This window comes from Ochotona princeps, chromosome 4 (assembly GCF_030435755.1).
Source record: "Ochotona princeps isolate mOchPri1 chromosome 4, mOchPri1.hap1, whole genome shotgun sequence".
Taxonomy (NCBI): domain Eukaryota; kingdom Metazoa; phylum Chordata; class Mammalia; order Lagomorpha; family Ochotonidae; genus Ochotona; species Ochotona princeps.
The window spans coordinates 65417255-65437522 of record NC_080835.1 but is presented as its reverse complement, the minus strand read 5'-3'; the positions used below and the strand labels follow the sequence as shown (position 1 = coordinate 65437522).

The following is a 20268-nucleotide window of genomic DNA, read 5'->3' as shown; positions in this document are numbered from 1 at the left end:
CTCTGCAAATACAGCTGTAAAGACTTCTTTGGGAAAAAATACCAGAAACCTAGACAACTAAAACAAAAATGAACAAATGGGATTGCATTGAGCTGAGTGAGAAGCTTCTGCACTATAAAGAAAACTGTCAACAAAGCAAATTGGCAGCCAACAGAGTGGAAGAAGGTATTTGAAAACTATGCAGTTGATGGAGGATTAATATCAGGATTTATAGGCTCAGAAAACTCAATAACAAAATAATCAGCCCAGCTAATAAATCAGCAAAGGATATGAACAGATATATTTCTTAGGATGAAATTTTAATATTCAACAGACACATGAAAAAATGATTAAGTTCACTAACAATAAAATGCAAATAAAGCCACACTGAGGTCTCACCTCACCCGTTAGAATGACCATCATACATAAATCAGAACAGCATGAATGTTGGTGGGTGGGGATGTGCCCTAATCCACCGTTGGTGGGAACAAAAACTACCTCAACCATTATCGAAGACAGTGTGGAGTTTCCTTAAGTATTTCCAGATACATCTACAATATGACCCAGCTGTCCCACTCTCGAGAATACATCCAAATGAAAGAAAATCAGTATATGAGAGAGGTATCTGTACTCCCATATTTATAGCAGCTCAACTCACAATAGCTAAGACATGGAATCAGCCTAGATGCCTATCAGATAATGACTGGATGACCAAAATGGTGCATATATGCTAGGGAATACCATTCAGCCATAAAAAGAATAAAATCTTGTTTGTTTTCTTTTTTTCTGACAAAATGGATACAACTAGAAAGCCTTATGCTTGGTAAAATAAACCAGTTCAAGAAAGACAAATATCTTATGTTTTCCCTGACCAACAGATAGAAGAAATAAAAATGTAATCTAGATGAGTGAGATTGGCATCCTAAGATTTGATTATTGTTTATAGCCTTTCCCTATATTCCTGACATGATTTTTTAGAAAAATTTCTATTAGCCATATGTTAATAATATTACTTGATGAGTATTAAGCCAATATTATAAAATAAAATTGAAGTACACTATATTTTAAATTAGAAAAAAATAGAAAAAGGAAGGAAGAGTGTGGTTCGGGAATGTAGACAGAAGAGAAGGTAGGTTGGAAAGTTTCTCTATGCTCCTAAAATCCATATTGTGAAATACATGTAATTTGTTCACTTGATATAGATAAATTAAATTAGAAAGAAAAATAAATATCTCATATTGCTGTAGTATTAAAATCCTCACCTATATGATATTTGAAGCACTGGAAAAGCTATGGAATTCTTAAATAACAATGGAAACTTAAAGACAAAAATATTTTAAGTAAATAACTCAATCCAGAGTCTAATATCTGAAATATATTTGACCAAAAGCTAGTCACGTCAGTTCTACTTTCAAACTGAAGATGAACCTGGACACTTGCCAAAACCTTTACCTCCGACACCATCACTAATATCTGTTGCCTGATCTACTGCATTTTCCAGTTAACTTCTGTCTCTGTTGAATGGCACTTTGTTTCCCTACCAAGCTGTTTTTCATTTCTCAAGGGTACTCTGATTCATCTAGTTGCTTAAAATGAAGCCCTTCGGGCCCGGCGGCGTGGCCTGGCGGCTGAAGTCCTCACCTTGAAAGTCCCGGGATCCCATATGGGCGCCGGTTCTAATCCCCGCAGCCCCACTTCCCATCCAGCTCCCCTGCTTGTGGCCTGGGAAAGCAGTCGAGGATGGCCCAATGCATTGGGACCCTGCACCCACGTGGGAGACCCGGAGGAGGTTCCAGGTTTCTGGCTTCGTAGCGGCGCGCATCGGCCCGTTGCGGCTCACTTGGGGAGTGAATCATCGGAGGGAAGATCTTCCTCTCTGTCTCTCCTCCTCTGTGTATATCTGGCTGTAATAAAATGAATAAATCTTTAAAAAAAATGAAGCCCTTCATCCTTTCTTGATTCTTCTTTTTCTTGAATACTTCATATCTAAAACATTGGCATATCCTATTCTCTTTGCTTTCAAAATATGACCAGAATTGTACCATATATTAAGTCACCATTACCTATCAGATTTCTACAATATGCACTGAATGTTCTCCCTTATCCCATTTTCATTCAATTTTTATGAAATAAAAAACCACTTAATGAAAATAAGATAATGAAATTTACTGATTAGAAAATTCTAAGCCCATCTGCCTACTTGTCTTTCTGATTTTCAAGAAGTTTTATGTTCCTTATTGAGCCTAAAAATCACAGTAGGTATATTAGTACTAGTTAATCCTGTGCCTGGCAACGTTTTTCTCTTATTTTTATCATTTAAATGCAAGGAAATAGAGCAGATAATTAGAAATATTATCTGACAAGTTTCTTAAGTATAGAATCTGTGACATTTGTATTTTCTTTAAATATAATTGATCATGCAATTTAAATACACTGACTTCAATGTTGTTTAATCAGTTAGTATATTGATAGAGTTAACTGTTATATAATATTCCATAACTCCAAATAGTTTGGCCCACAGACAGTGTATGTTCTAAGATGGGAGAACTAGTGAGTGATAAATGTAAGTAAGTTGAGGCAAGATTGTAAGAGATGGAATTTGCTCAGCTAAGAGGAATTAATATTTGGAAACTGGAAATTTGTTGAGAATTTCTGAACTAAAGGGGAAAATTTGTCCTTAGGAAAAAATTGTCTTACAAAAACGCAGTAATCTCCTGCATTCATGCCAAGAATTTGTTTCCTGGAGGAAAAGAATTTTGCCATTGTGTGTAATTTCAATCTAACATTTTGAAAGAAAAACCTGAAAAGTAAAGATAATTACTGGGCATAGTATGTTGAGATCTGTTTGTTCTAACTGGCTCTGTTTCTAATTCTGAAAAAGTACTCCGGTAGCAATTCCTACTTATTTATAATCTATACTTATAATTTTGAAAGTTAATTCCTTATCTGTTTTCCAACAGGCTCTCTGACGCTAAGAACACATCATGTTCAAGACTCCAAAATGGGATTTGTGATCAATGCAATCTATTCGATGGCCTATGGACTCCACAACATGCAGATGTCCCTCTGTCCAGGCTATGCAGGACTCTGCGATGCAATGAAGCCAATTGATGGACGGAAACTTTTGGATTCCCTGATGAAAACCAATTTTACTGGGGTTTCTGGAGATATGATCTTGTTCGATGAGAATGGAGATTCTCCAGGAAGGTATTGTTACAGTTGTCTTCCAAACAAGGGGAGACTGAATGGCCACCTGTTGATATTGAACTGTTTGTTTCTTCCCTTGAAATATCCAAAAGCCACTTCTGTGATTTCTCTGTATGTTTGTCCTACTTTTCCCTATATGCTGCTCATCTTCTTTGGTGATTCAAACTATTCTGAAACAGAAACAATTCAGTTTCTGACAATCTGGAAATAGGGTTGATGGAATGTGATACTATTTGTTCTAACTACTATGAGTTAAGTTATATTTTCTTTATAATTCTCTAGCTGTAGTACTTTCTCCATTCTTAAGGACTACATTTTCCTTTTACGTGAAATTTCACCCTTTATTATATAGACAAGAAGCTAAAAAAATGTATGTTTGCTCATAATTACAGATTATCTCCAGAGAAATGACCAGGTATCCATGAATTACTAGAAATTGGATCTGTCTTGTACTGCAGATTCTTAAGTAACTCTACATGGAAGACTTTTAATTTATGCAGGATAATGCTACTGAAATTATATTCAGAGTTTTAACAGTGTTGGATCTTGTCCCTGCTTTGAGAACGAACTATTTAGGGTCCTTTGGTCTCCCACTATAAAACCCAAAGTATTCTTCCAACAGCTTGACAGCTGTGCTTAGAAACATATCCGTTCACTTGGTTTTGCAGTTGATTCTTCCAAGACAAGATCTCATGAAGTTCTCCACAAATCACATTTTACCAGTTATTGCTATATTCAGCAATGTTCATGTTCTGAGATGATTTGAAACTTCTTCTAGAATAAGCATTACCATCTCACACATAAAAAATGCTAAGTGACAGCTAATTCCAGTCATATAATCAAATTCAAGTCTAGATTTTATATTGCTTTCTAGAGAAATAGAGCATGTTGTTGCAGGCGAACTGTTTGCCAGAAAAAAAGCTGACTTTTCACACGTAGTTCTCCACCCATACAGGCCCATGTTGGAGAATGTAAGTATTTGTTGGGGCCAAAGGATACCTCCTGTTTGTTGTACATCTTCTTAGGCTAATCAGTGAGTTCATTCTTGGAGCTCAGGTCAACTCTGATACCTGCATGTAGATTTAGTATTACTGTTTGCAGCTCTGAAGCATTGACATCAATTTGGGGCTTGCTGACAGACTTTGATGAATATACCTCCACCAGGTCAGTTTTCATGACAGGTATCCAAGCTAAAGAGTGAGGAAATGTGTCTCACAGCTCAGACCTCTATTTCTTTTATTATTATTATTATTCATTACACTGCATTATGTGACACAGTTTTATAGTTACTGGTATTTCCCCCACCCCTCCCCAAACCCTCCACCCCAATGGTGGATTACTGCACCTTGTTGCATTACTACAGTTCAAGTAGATTCTTTCATCGAGATTCTTTCATTGAAAGCATATACCAAGCATAGAGTCCAGCAAATTATTGTCCAGATAAGTTCAATGGTTTCTTGGGGAGACCAGCTCTGGTCTGAAGGTAGAGCCGGCAGAGTATCATCCCAATCAATTAAAAGCCCCAACACAACATCAGCAACATTTTATAATGTTATGGAATCAATTGACATGGTATTGAGTAACCAATATGTTAAAAAAAAATGCAAGTTCTTAACCACATCCTGTGACTTCTTCATTGACATTTCAATTTTGGTTTATATATAACTGGGTTCTATAAACCTTAAAATGCTTATAGGTTACTATTCAGCTGTCTCATGTATTTTCATTATAGTTTTTAGCATTTTATAGCATTGAAGCATAATTTTGCTGAACCTGGCTTTTTTTTTTTTTCGGGTAGTCTAGACTGGCTTATAACTCTAACAAGACATATGTCAACAGTTTAGGTGCAGAACAGTTTTAGGAGGGGTGTGCAGAGAAATCTTCAATACCCCAGTGAGGAGTAACTAATCTTTGTGTCCCATCGAGTAAGATATAAGTGAATCCACACTGACCATTTCCTGTCTGATTCTAAGCTTTCCTTGTTGTCCTCTGTCTATCTATTCTATATTTTTGGATGAAAGCTTAGCGGGTGAAACAGAATATCATGGCCTCATGCACATTCCTGTACACATGCTGTAATGGGTACTTTCAGCATACTGGTTCTTAACCTTTCCTGGGGTTTTCATCCCTTCAACACTCAGATAAAATTCGTATTTGTTCTTTAAGAATAACACACATAAAATTATGCTAATAATTTCTTGGAAGGCATGGATTTTAGAATCTATTCATGCATCACTAATTTAGGTAACCATCAATCAGTAACCCATTAATAAATTAACCAAGTTGGTCTTTGAGGACATGGGCTCAACTCAGGGAAAAGTTTGTAAATTTTCATTTTACCATGAATCCAGCTGCATATGCCCAAAATTAAAACTATCATTTATTGAGTATATGGTCTGAACTAAACACTAAGCTCAATTTTGTATTTTTTCATCCTATGAGATCATAACATTACAATTGTCTTTTCTAGCTTAAGAACATAAGACTCAAATGACTTGCCCAAAAATGTGTCAAAAATAACAGGGACAAGATTGTAGAGGGTCCCCTGGGCTTCAACTCTAAGCCTGGTACAGAATCAAAATTCTAAAATAGTCACCGGTCTCTCTGAGAATATATTTTTAGACATTACATTCTTTTTTTTTCATAGAATTAAAGTTATTTCTGTGCTGGATCAAAGACACTCCCAGCCAAGGAGCATGGGTTTATTATGGGCTTCCCTAAAATACCAGTCACAAGTAGAAGCTCCTCAACACTGAGAACTGAGAAAGTTACTAACTCACTCAGGCCTATGCACTTGCAGATTGCTGGAGAGTACATTTCAATCGTTGTTTTAAAGTCTCCAATCTGATGAGACTATCTGTCTACAATCCTTCAATGAAAATTATTGTGCTTAGTATATCCGAGAATCCAGAATATTTGCATTTACAAAAACTTATATAGTATTCTGATGCCTCTCATATATTAAAGAGCAGTATTTCTTAGAGAAAATTAAAATTTCTGGGCCGGGCATGATAGCATAGTGGCTAAATTCTTGCCTTGCATGCATTAAGATTCCACATGGATGTTGGTTCATATCCCAGCTGCTCCACTTCCCATCCAGCTCCCTACTTGTGGCCTGAAAAACCAGTAGAGGATGGCCCAAAGCCTTGGGATCCTGCACCTATATGGGGGAAAAGCTTTTTGACCTGGAAAGCTTTTGGCTTTTGCCATTGTGGCCACTTGGAAAGTGAACAAGCAGATGAAGGATCTTTCTCTCTCTCTCTCTCATATCTCTGTATATCTGCCTTCCCAATAGAAATAAATCATTTCAAGAAACTTAGAATTTCTGCAGAAAAAATATCTGAATGTTCACACTAATTGGGATTGCATACAAATAGTGTCATGATATTTCAATGTAAGCGCTGAAACTTTAGCTCAGATAGGATTGTCCTATTACCAAGAGAGTTAAGAAAAAAACTTAATTTTCAAACTTTCATAGATATAAATATGGACCTTTACTATTTACCACCGGCATAAATCGTGGTCCAGCAAATGTGTCCAAATTTATTTTTCTCCCTGTTTTACCAGTAAAGTCTTTGGGATATGCTCATGCTCTTTTATTTAGGTAATCTGGCTGGGTTATCACAACAGTAACAGGGTAAATAACTAGAGAATAACTCAGAGCCTAAACTATTTAGTATGAATTATTTCAAAACAAATGTTAGTTTACCTCTGGTTTGGAGACTACATTGAGAAGTAAGCTTTAGGAAGTCTGGTTGTTGCCTGGAGTTAATCAAAACCAAACACAAGAAACATGAGAGTGAATGTCATATAATCACCAGAAACTAGTTAATGTAAAGCTTAATTTATTATGTTGTGAAGTGTACACATATATGAATCTAAACTATATGAGGAAACATTCATAAAAGAAAGGGATATGGAATTATGTAGGAGCAAAGCAACTCACATTTTCGATGAAATGGCTTCACATACATTTTAAATAGAATAAGAATGCATATTGTCACCTCTTAAGCAATCACTAAATTTGGCAAAAGTTTTATTGGCTTTGTTTATTAGAGATAAAGGACAAGAGGGAATTCTCATGTACTGCTTCCCTCCCCAAGGACCTACAGTGCCTGGAGTGCCCTTGGAGCCAAAGCTGAGGGCCAAGAATTTAACTCAGGTGTATTGAATGGGTGTCAGGGACGCAGTGAATGGGACGATTATCACTGCTTTCCAGGGTCTGCAGTAGCAGGAAGGTGGAGTTATGAGCCAGACACAGGTATTAAACTAGCAGCATTTTAACTACTACAACTACTACTCATCCTACAATAACTAAATCTTGTAACAAAGAGGAGAATCTAAGAAACAAATAGAGTGATTAAGAAGGTTAAGCCAAAAGAAGGCAAGAAAAGAGTGAAACAAAAACATATGGACGAATATAAAATGATGCCAGAACATTAGAAAATTGTAGAAACAGATTTTATCTGCTCAGAATTATTAACGCATATTTTTATTTATCCAAGGACCAGAGACAACGTTTCGATATTTCCTGAGAAGAAAATCAAGTCTCAGTGAAAAAAGAAAAGTGATCATGGTTACTCTATTCATTAGTAATAATGAAAGGATAACAATCAACTCTTAGATGCATATATCAAATGAGAAGTTGTCTTGGGTTTTTTTTTTTTTTAATTATTTATTATTTAACTTCAGTAATTACATTGTATTATGTGACACAGTTACATAGATACTTGGGTTCTCCCCACCCCTCCCCAAACCCTCCCACCATGGTGGATTCCTCCACCTTATTGCATAACCACAGCTCAAGTTCAGTTGAGATTTCCCCATTGCAAGCGTATACCAAACATAGAGTCCAGCATCTTATTGTCCCGTCAAGTTCAACGGTTTCTTAGGTATACCCTCTCTGGTCTGATGACAGAGCCAGCAGAGTATCATCCCAGTCAATTGAAAGCTCCAACATACCATCAGCAAAAATTTACATCATTATGGAATTAATTGACATAGTAATGAGTAACCAATATGTTAAAAGTAAATGCGGGTTCCCAGCCACCTTCTGTGACCACCTCACCTATACTTCAATTTTAGTTTATACACAACATATAACATTCAAAACATAACATGTTATACATAACATCATATCATCTTAAATTAAGGCAAACATGTGGTATTTAACCTTTTGGGATTGGCTCATTTCCCTTAGCATTATGGTTTCCAGTTTGGCCCATTTGGCCACAAAGAACTGCATTTTGTTTTTTTTAATAGCTGAGTAGTATTCCATGGAGTAGATGAACCATAGCTTTCTTATCCAATCCTCTTTTGATGGGCATTTTGGTTGTTTCCATGTTTTTGCAATTACTGATTGTGCTGCTATGAACATAGGAGTACATGTTGGTTTCTCATAGAACAAGTGTTCTGGATATATTCCAGAGGAATCCAAATGGGAAACGAAGAAGTCAAGCTCTCACTATACGCAGATGATATGATTCTTTATGTAGAAGAGCCAAGAGACTCAATACAGAGACTGCTAGAACTTGTACGAGAGTTTGGTAGAGTGGCAGGGTACAAAATTAATGAACAAAAATCAACAGCCATAGTGTATGCGAACAGCCCCAAGATGGAAAAAGACTTAACCAGCAAGATACCATTCAAAATAACAGAGAAAAGTATGAAATATCTGGGAATAAATCTAACCAAAAATGTAGAAGACTTATTTGAAGAAAACTACAATCTGCTTAAAAAAGAAATTGAACAAGACCTCAAAAGATGGAGTAATATCCCATGCTCCTGGATAGGTAAAATCAATATCATTAAAATGTCTATACTGCCAAAAGCAATATATACATTCAACGCAATCCCAATCAAATTGCCCAAAATATTCTTCATGGAACTGGAAACAATGATCCAAAGGTTCATCTGGAAGCACAAAAAACCACGGATAGCTAGAACTATCCTGAAGAACAGGAAGTTAGCAGGGGGAATCACAGTTCCGGACCTCTGGACATACTATAGGGCAGTGGTTATCAAAACAGCGTGGTACTGGCACAAAGATAGAGAGGAAGATCAATGGAGCAGAATAGAAACGCCAGAAGGAAACCCACACAGATACAGCCAAATAATCTTTGACAAAAAGACAAACGACAACCCAGGCAAATGGGAAGGTCTGTTCAATAAATGCTGCTGGGACAACTGGTTGATAGCCTGCAGAAACAAAAAAATAGATCCACATCTCTCACCATACACTAAGATCAGATCTAAATGGATAACAGATCTAAACCTACATCCAGAAACCTTCAAACTTTTGGAAGAAAATGTTGGAAACACACTGGAACACTTAGGGGTAGGCCCTCACTTCCTAAAAAAGACTCCAGATGCAGTAGAAATCAAGACCAAAATAAACAATTGGGACCTCATCAAACTAAGAAGCTTCTGTACAGCTAGAGAAACAATCAACAAAGTAAAAAGGCAACCCACAGAATGGGAGAAGATCTTCGCACACGACATAGGTGATAGAGGGCTAATATCCAGAATATACAAAGAGCTACAAAACAACCAAAATGTCAAAACAAACAACCCACTCAAGAAATGGGCACGGGAAATGGGCAGACACTTCACAAAGGAACAAACCCAAATGGCAAATAAACATATGAAAAAATGCTCAAGTTCCCTGGCAATAAGGGAAATCCAAATTAAAACATCAATGAGGTACCACCTAACGCCAGTAAGACTGGCCCACATGAATAAAAGCACCAACGACACTTGTTGGCGAGGTTGCGGGGAAAAGGGAACCCTACTCCACTGCTGGTGGGGCTGCAGGCTGGTACAGCCTCTATGGAAATCAGTATGGAGAATATTCAAACAACTCAAATTCAACATACCGTATGATCCAGCAATAGCACTCCTAGGAATATATCCAGAACACTTGTCTTGGGTTTTTGTTCATTTTTCTTAACATTTTTAACATTTAACATTCTTAACATTACATTTTCAGTGATTCAATGCCTATGGTAGAAAAGCCTCACACAGGTCAATTTTTTGCTTTGATATATATGGATCAGGGCTTATTGCAATCTATTACAATCACCACAGCCAAATTGGTGCATATTTAAAAATTACATTTGTCTTTAAAGGTACTTGAACATCAGAATTATAGATTCAGAGAATCCTAAAATCCATATAAATCCAATTCAATCACATTTTCCTGCCCAACTTTTACCCTGATAAAAACCTGCTTCAATCCTTTGGGGAAAGAAAGGCTATTCTGAGGAAGCCTGCCTGCTCTGGTTTTCAATTTTAACCTTTTTGAAATAAGGGAATTCTGGGCCTGGTGCGATAGTATAGTGGTTAAAGTCCTCACCTTGCACACCCAGGATCCCATATGGGTGCCAGTTCTAATCCCGGCAGCCCGGCTTCCCATCCAGCTCCCTGCTGTGGCCTGGGAAAGCAGTCGAGGATGGCCCAAAGCCTTGGGACCCTGCAACACCAAGGGAGACCTGGAAGAGCTCCTGGCTGCTGGCTTTGGATCGTCGCAACACCGGCCATTGTGCTCACTTGGGGAGTGAATCATCGGACGGAAGAGCTTGCTCTGTGTCTCTCCTCCTCTATGTATATCTGCCTTTCCAATAAAAATAAATAAATCTTTTAAAAAAAGAAATAAGGGCATTTCTATTTAATGAACCTGCTTTCCTTTAGTTAACCGCAAGTTATTTAGCAGAGTATTTTATTTCTGTTGAAATACATGTTCTTTTATTTTGTGGATGATAAATGAACACAATTATTTAAATTATTTGGATTATTTGGCTCTAGATTGTGGTTATAGGAAGAAAATAGGTCCAAAGACTTCATGCAGTTTTCAGAGGCAGGGCTCACAGAACCCTGCAATTGGATCATAGTGATTAACCACGATGAGCTTCTTTACTGTGATCTGTGTAACTTTGGACTGGATTTTGTCACAGCAAAAAGTTGTTCAGAATGAGATTGACAACTTATACATTTGAGTGGGCAAAGAACTCTTCATGTCTCTTTAAATGAGTAGCAGCAAAGCAAGAAGTCTCCAGACACCAACATTCTTTTCATTCTCTCAGTCTGCAATGTTCAAAGCTTGTTTGTTCACAGGTCACATTTTGAAGACTTAGAAGCCCATATATTTTAAGTCACCAAAGACACAGCACAAGACTTCTTTTTACTTCAGTCTGTGCATTAATATTCCAACTCATTGTAAGCTCACTCACTATGAGGTAACTGACAGAGTGCAAAGGAAATGAACTTGTCAATTAGTACTTTTGATTTAGAAGTAGAAGTTAAACAGTTACCCAAAATTGTTAAAGCCTGCAAGGAAAACATCACGGGATTAGCTCTAAGATTCTAACCAGCCACAGAAGAGAAATGACACTCTACAAAATACTGTGCCATAAAAAGTTTTGATGGGGAAGAAAGCAGAATGTCATCATTCTATCATGTAGGTTTCAACAGGTCAATGTCACTTGTGTTTTTAGCACTTTTGTACAAAGAGTTGGTAAACTGGTAACAGGAACTCAAAAGTGGAACGTTTTCCATCCAAATAATTTGCAAATAGTTTAGTAAGCATGGAAGGCTGAAGAAGACATATACAACAGTCAGCCTGCCATGATTATGAGAGGGTAAAATTACAGGGTACTACAATCACATTGGTTACCTAAGACACACCTGTAGGAACTGACATAGGAGTAGTGTGGCTCTATTGGTGTCCTCCGATTGGAAAACCTTTTTAAGAAATGCTTCGCTGGAAATATTCATATGTGTAAAAAGAGGTTTGTTTATAAATAAGCACACTGGATTTATCTTTGTGTTTCTAGCCTTAAATTTAGCCTTAAATTCAAAGTAAGAATAAACTACTAATAAAGGCTGCACTACACAATAGTACTTTTCCAGCTTTTTTATATTGCATGAGGGCCTTTGAAAACTTTGATTTGTGTTAAATATCATGTGTAAAATCCCCTTTATATAATGGACTAAGCCTTTGAAAATGGGCAAAATAAGAATTGCATATCTGTTATAATCCAAATTACCACATATTCCATAATGCTATAAGATTTTCAAAATTTCTTACCTCATAAACAAAGGAAAAGTTATTTGAGTGAAGACAAAAGTTTTCCTACCTTCTTTTTAGAAGCACAACTGTAATCCCTGTTTAAACTTTTTGGACTTATTTAAAACTACCTTTCATCCTTCTGCAGTCAAGTCTTCTTCTCACATGGGACTATTTTCTATCTCAGGCGTAAACTTGGAAGTAAAAATTTTTAAAAAAGTCATCTCTGAAAAAGAAAGTGAAACATTTTCACTGTTTGATGGTGTTATTCCAAGTGTAGTGTAATGGAAAATTCTAGTGTTATTTGTATGATAGTGTATATACATATATATTTTTAAATTAAATCTATTCCCTTTTCATAGTTCGGTATTTATATCTCTACCCAAATAATTATTATATCCCTGTTTCTAAGGTATGAAATAATGAATTTCAAGGAAATGGGAAAAGATTATTTTGATTACATCAATGTTGGAAGTTGGGACAATGGAGAATTAAAAATGGATGATGATGAAGTATGGTCCAAGAAAAATAGCATCATCAGATCTGTGTGCAGCGAACCATGTGAGAAAGGCCAGATAAAGGTAACATGGAATCTGTTTCTTTCATTTTTGTTGGAAATCTCAGTTAACTATCATCAGCTCTTTCTAAATTTTTGAGACAGTTGTTCTGCCTGTTATATTCTAAACATTTAATGTTAGAAAGTATGTGAGGTTTTTTTTTTACTTTTTCTCATTAATTTCTGATGAGATCTAGCACACAACCCACAAAAGTCTTATTGTTGGATCTGATTGATTGATTGCAATGAACCATTCTTCTAGATGAGAAAATAAAACCTGGATGGGGAACAGATCATCAGCATCATATAAAAAGTGAAAATCTCATTTGTTAAAAAAAAATGGTGATTGTAGTGATTTATAAGAACATGGGAGACAGACACACACTCACAGAATTACTTTTTAAAATGCCAAACATTGCTGATTCATACAATGGGTGTATTTCAAAGTGATCATGTGTGTACAGGGAACAGTTAACATGAAAAGTGCAGGTGTACTTGGAAACTCTTCTAAAATAATAGTAATCTAGGGAACACTCTTCTAAATGGTTATTGTAAAAGAGATTGAAATGACAGATTGAAGCCAGATTTGTGAAAGGTTTTGATATAATGCTAAAGAGATTGGATTTGATTTTAGTTAAACAAGAACCAGAGAATAATTTTAACAAACAAGTTGAAATATGCTCAGTTGAGGAGAGTGAAAATTCATGAATGGCACTATTAAACAAAAAAACAAGGAATCAAGAATTAAAGACACTATGAAAATAATGATAGGATCCTGGGTTTGAGGAAAAACACGAAAAATGAAAAGGAAAGATTGGCTTATAGTTTATACATTATAGATGTAGATTCATTCAGTCCTAACTAATAATTTGATGCTACATTAGAGAAAAGAAAGAAGACAATCAACTGTAGTTTCATGTGTCAATAATTGAAAGGTGCTATTTTCAAGAATACAGAAATAGGTATAGTTTTGAATAAAGCTGATAGGGAAGTTAGGAGACAAGCTGTTTTTGAGAAAGTTCACTAGTGATGGAAAGTATTGGTCTGGAGCAATGAGACACAAAACTCAGGGTACAGACTTAGGAATTGAATAGAACTAAAGTTGAAACTCTTGAAGTTACTGAACTTGGCAATATCAGGAAAGATTAATTAGACTGTAAAAGAGGAATAGAGGAAAAATCAGTGCAGCAACAGGTTCAGAGAAACACAACCAGGGAACAGTATCCCAAAAGTTCATGGCCAGGGGAAGAAAAGGCCAAGAAAGGGGAGAAATGAGAAACATATGTGAGAATGAGAACTGTATTAGATGGTACCATATGTATATATATGGTACAGGTTACAGTTATAGTGGTTATAGCTACTTAGATGATTTTGTTATAGAAGTTATGACTCAGTATCTGAGACTGTAAAATATAATCATTGCTGTGTCCATTACCTGATCACAATTTTAATTATTTGAGAATATATAATGAGTACTGTTATTCCACAAGGGATACCCATGCACCAGTATGAGAGGAAAATAGCACATTGAATGCTAAAGAATAGCATCTGGGATTCACTCAACTGCTAAATTATTTCAGTTATTTGCTGAAAAAAATCACAAACATAATAGTGTCAATGACCTTGTCTTCCTTCATTCTAAATAAACAATATAGGAAAACAAATAATACAGCAAGGGATAAAATGAATTATTAAATCAGATTTTTGGTGGAAAACACCGAGATTAAATCCAGAAAGAAAAATCATTTGCCTTTATGTTTCTACTCAATACAAATTCTTATTTTTATAAATATGGTGAAGTATTTGAACATTAGAGGATAAACAGTGATTTCTATTTCAAATTATACTACCACTGGAAGAAAAAGTAGATTCAGGATCAAGAACTTTTAATTTAAACAATGGAAAGGCAGAGATGCTAAAGAAAATTCAGTTCAAGAAACATACAGGTATATATGTGTAAGTAAACATGAGCATAAATGCAGATGTCCAAATAAATCACCCAAAGATTTGCAGTTAATCTAATTAACATAAATATGAACTAATTTTATGATGCTGAATCATTGCTAAAATTATATCTTAATGTATTTATTTATAAAGTAATATTAAAGCATATGCAGCTTATCTAGTATCATTTGAAATAATGTACATAAAAGACTTCCAGCTTTGGAAACCAGCATTTTGAATAAAAGACTGATGGGTTTTTTAAAAAATCTATACTAAAAAGTGAATTAAAATTTAAAATATTTCCCTTAGGTGATCCGGAAGGGCGAAGTCAGCTGTTGTTGGACCTGTACACCTTGTAAAGAGAATGAGTATGTTTTTGATGAGTACACCTGCAAGGCATGCCAACTGGGGTCTTGGCCCACTGATGACCTGACAGGTAAACATGTAACAATGTCAGCAACGTACATGCTGCTGGGGATAAGGACGCTACCTGAGCAAGCATCCGTCATCTTGTATAGTCTTTAAGCAACAAATTTATGAATTCCTTTAGGGACACAAAATCTGAGCTGATCATAAAACTCTTAGGAGTCAGTCAGATTATTTGCCTATGCCCAGATATTCACTTCAAATGAGATTGTAACTCCCAAATTGTCTACTAGGCACTCTCAGCCCGTCCTCAGAAAGCTCACAGAAATTTTTAAGAGAGGCGGAGTGAGTGAGTCATTTGCGGTGTGGAAGAAGTATCAGCTAAGAGACTATGTTTAACATATTCAACAGCCAAAACAGGGAGAAGTACTTTTTCTTAGTTGAAACCAGGAGACTCCAACTTAATAAGCTTAAGCATTATTGGCATAGGGCAAGACTTGCCTCTATGTTTTTTGGCTTAGTTTGTTTGCTTTCTGGGTTTTTTTTTTTTCACTTCTGGCTAAAAAAAAAAAAAAAAAAAAAAAAAGGTATGTTCTTAGGTGTTCTTAGCTCACCAAAGTTTACCTCATAGCCATGTACAGACATTATAATGCAAAACTGGAATGATTCTTACCATGTTTTCCAAATCAATTCTTCTTCAGTATACATCTATTTAATCTACATCATGTGCCCATTTACTACCAGTAAAATAGAGGTAAGACACACAGATATTACCTTATCTTCATGAAATTCAGTTTAATGATGGGCAAAAAATGAGCATATGATCATAAGAGAACACAGATTAGTGGACATGGAACCATGAGAAGGCAACCCATGAGGCTGAGTTTGCAGAGAAAAGACTGCTACAGGTAGAGCATATGTAGTATGGTATATTAAGTCGCCTAGTGGTTTTAAACTTAAATAGAAAAACCCTTTGGCATTAGAAGATTGTAAATTCTTCAGTGATAAACTCCATGCCTTACAAGGGAAGTCCTTATTTATAGTAGATGTATAAAGCTTATTTCAGAAGCCTGGCTATAAAAATCCTGCCATTCTGGCATTTTGGAGATTAAGCCACATTAACAGCCCTTTTTAATGACTGGTATTCATATAGAAAACTTTCCCTGACTTAAGAAAACGTGATTTAGTATCTAAGTGTGTTATGATAAATTTAAACCCAGTTTCCACTACTTGACAGTGAGCTGGCTTTCATTCTTACGTATCCTGGTGTCTTCAGAGCTGCTGTGGTACTAAACAACCCCCACTCGATTCTTTTTTAACATATCAACTGCTAGGTGCATTTGCTGGAGTTGTATATGTGCACATACGTAGTAAAAACACCAAGAAAAAAGCAAAGCCAGTACATATTTAGGGAGGGAAGTGAGGTACAGCATTGGTAATCTTTTTTTTCCATGGTACATCTTCACATTTTTTCTAATTTCAACCTTGATTATTCTTGAATTGAGAAACCATCTTGCTTTCTTATACCATTCAGCTATTATAAATAGTAAAGCTCCTTGTGAATGTAGTTATCACTTTTTATTTTACAAAACTGTGCTACTGAAAAAGAACACAGTCTCTGCTTTCACTGATTCACGATAGGTATTTAATTGCTATTTTTTACTGGAATAATAGATGCAAAAGAAGTTGAGGTGAATATACTGCCTTTGTCAGTTGTTCCCCATCTCAAACGTGTTTATGCTGCTGTTTTAAAGGAAGAAGTATATCAAACACACATTGTGTTAAATAATATAAAGTAAAAGAAATACAGTAAGACCATTAAAACGTCAAGATTTAGATTTGTTTTCATTAAGGATTATCTTAAAAGGGGGAAATTAATTAACCCTAACTAATTAATATAACTACCGTATATGTGATAGAACTGTTACAGCCGATCAAATGGCACATGTGAAGCTCTGTACCCAGGCAAGCAGATAGCAGATAGGAGAATGGTAACTGCAAGACAGTTAGAGCAGCAGGGGCTGGATCATAAACAGCCCAAGATTTGTTTAGAGTTTTGTTATTAAATATAGTTAGAAACCATTGCAGACATTTTAGAAGATCATAATGGCAAGTATATATATATATATTTTTTAGAATATCATTCTGGTTTCTATGAAAGCAAATGATTGAGGGATGGATTATGGAAATAGGCTAGTTAGATGATTGTTACACTGCAGGAAATGGTTCTTGGTGCTAGAACTAAACCAATTATTAGAAATTTTGACATATATTCAGTGTAGCATAAGACGTGCAGGTGAACTAGTTGCAGATGCTGATAAGGCAAATTGCCAAATTTCCTGTATAATCCAGAGAAGTATATTTACTTTTTATAAACATCACCTTTTTAAATTTTATTTTCTAAAAAAAGATATAGGCATTTAATTTGAAAGGCAGAGCTGCAAAGAGAAGTAGAAAGAAAGAAATTGATCCTCCAGCCATTGATTCACTCCTCACTTCTTCCAATGGCCAGAGTTGGGCCAGACCGAAATGAGGAGCCAGGAGCTTCCTCCACTCTTCCCCTGTGGGTTCAGGAGCCCAAGGACTCTGGACATCTATCCAAGGGACACCGACAAGCAGCAGGCCTGGAAGTGAAACAACCAGGACTTGAACCAAAGCATACATGGGATGTCGGCATGGCCCAATCTGCTATGCTACAATAGCAGCCCTTCTAATTTATTATTAAAAACATTAGTTCGAGGTACCTTTGAGGTTTACAAGTAGAATTTTTTTATTTATGGCTTTAGTTTATACCAAAAATTGTAATAGGGATTGGAAATAGACATAATCCAAATTTTGACAAAATTTATAATTTGTGAGTAGAGGTTTAAGCATCGGCCAAAAGCCAATGAGACCCCACCATTTTAAACACACTGTGGCTTTAAATTCTTGTTGCCCTTAGGTTTCAATTTCCCTTAGGCATTCAGTTCCCATATGTTTTGGTTTCCCCTCAGACGCTTTAGTCCTATGCCCAATTTTGTTCCCTGACAGCCCTATCCACGAATCCCTTGCAGCCCGGTATATCTGTAGCTCCTGCCTACAGCCTCCTACCAATCCCTGCCACCCTCTGCTCCCAGTACACAACCCTATGCTATAAAAGCAACCTCCTTTCCTTGATGCCTCTCTCTTGGACCTCTGATCTCCTGGAGATCTGATTTCTTAGCTGTTTGCTCTCCCACTGGACTCCATAAGGGCCCCCTGCTGTTACTACAGCAGAAAACCTCTTTCTCTCTCTCTCTCTCTCTCTGCCATCTCTCCCTTCTTGCGGCCATTTTTCTCTGCCCTGCTTTCTCTCACTTCCCAGCTGCCACCTCTCCTGCTGAAATCTAGACCTCCAGTATGACTTGCTATGTTTGGCATCTTGAGTCAATAGCAGAAATTCCTAAGATAATCAATAGGAGAAAAACATTTAAATAGGCAACAGCTGTACCACTGCCTAGCAAGTAAGGAAAAAAATAGTATAAAGACTGGGTAAAAGTATAACCAACCATGAGCATAATGGAAAGGCTTATTCTTCAGGCCTGAAGCTTATTTTAAAAAAGACAACTATATTAAAAAGAAGTAACTCAGATTTAGTGAGATCACAAATCAGAAGAGATGGAGAAGTGCCTAATGGTTTGTATTTTTGGCTAATGTATCTTAAAGTTGCATTCTCTGTACTGTAAAGACGTGCCCTCTAATTACTAATTGTATTTCCTGCTCTCTTTTATCAACTGAGTAATAAATACTTCTTCTCTTCTTCACTGTTGATTTATCAAAGCAATCTTTCTCCTGTTTTTATCATGTTATTAGAAATATTCTGCAAAAAAATATTCCTTCCAGAAGTGGTAAATAATGTTGCAAAACCTAATGGGTTTTTGTCATTATTTATTTTACAAACAGTTCTCTTCAATTTAATTGTTCTGATGCTACACATTCTCTTGAAACTTCCTCCACTGCTAGCTATGTCACAATACAGGTTTCTCTGACCTACTTAAGTACCACTCGTATGGTTTTGTGTTATTTGGTCCTTTCCACTTCAGCCCTAAGGTTTCCAAGGTTTCCATCATTAGTGCACTGTGCTTCACCTTCTATACAACATTTCCAAATGATGTCAACAACTTTAATGGGTTTTACTAGTACCAAAAGGCTATTGATCCCCAGAAGTTCAGCTCAACCTTAGTTTCAAACTCTTCAATCTACTTGCTGAATATCTCCATTTAGTTGATCCACTGGTATTTCAACCTAGCATGTCCAAATTTTGTAATTTCACCATTACATTATTTTAGCAGTCATTAGATCAGTTTCCCCCTTATACCTCTTCTTTCACTTAGTGGCAGCATTGCTCTCCCAGTTGTCCCAACAACAACAACAACAACAAAAGGTGCTTTTCCTCCTAGATTCTTTATTATTCCTAACCATACATATACCATCACTTCTGAAGCCTGGTTGTTTTAATTCCTAGGTGTTCAACTCTCTTCCTCCTCTCCATTTCTTCAACTCTTCATTAGAATAGATTCTCATGGTTCAGCATGACTATTATCATAGCTTAACAATTTATTCTCCTGCTGCCATGTATCATCTTACAGGAAAATGATGTATAGCAACTGAAGATTAAAGTCAGTCATAAGGCCAGCCAGTGAAGAAAGCCTATAATAGGCAATTTGGACTTCATCCAGAGGTGTGAAGCCAGGGGGGTTTCAGTCATGAGGAAGCATTGACTTGACTACAGCTTCATACATGCATGTGTGTGGGCGTGCGTCTTGGGCTGAAGAGCATAAGTGTCAAGTTTGGAAAGGTCTCTACGTTGATAGTGCATGAAGTTTAACCTTTCTCAGGAATCTGAAATACATTTCCAGAAAGCCTACAGCTACTTACAAGCCTATCTCACTGACTCTGATTCAAAATAGCAGTTCACTTGAAACAGCTAGAGGAAGATAGTTCTGATTACTTCAGCTGTTCCAAATCCTGCTTGGGGCTAATCTTAAGAAAGATTGCAAGCCTTTCCTGTACCCCTCTGGTTTATAGTTACCCCACCTCAGCCCAAAACATGACAGCTCAGGTCACCTTTGAGTCAGTGCCTACATTATAATAGCAGCAACAAATACATGTCGAATGCTTTCTCTGTGCGTGC

The 20268-nt window shown here is 36.4% G+C and overlaps 1 protein-coding gene across 1 annotated transcript in view; it reads left to right on the top strand.

Moving 5' to 3' along the window:
• Positions 1-20268, top strand: part of GRM5 (glutamate metabotropic receptor 5) — a 254704-nt gene that overhangs the window by 208581 nt on the left and 25855 nt on the right. The window contains exons 4-6 of the mRNA XM_058663716.1: positions 2940-3186; positions 12663-12831; positions 15060-15186. Coding sequence (XP_058519699.1) covers positions 2940-3186; positions 12663-12831; positions 15060-15186 — 543 coding nt within the window. The remainder of the gene's footprint in view (positions 1-2939; positions 3187-12662; positions 12832-15059; positions 15187-20268) is intronic.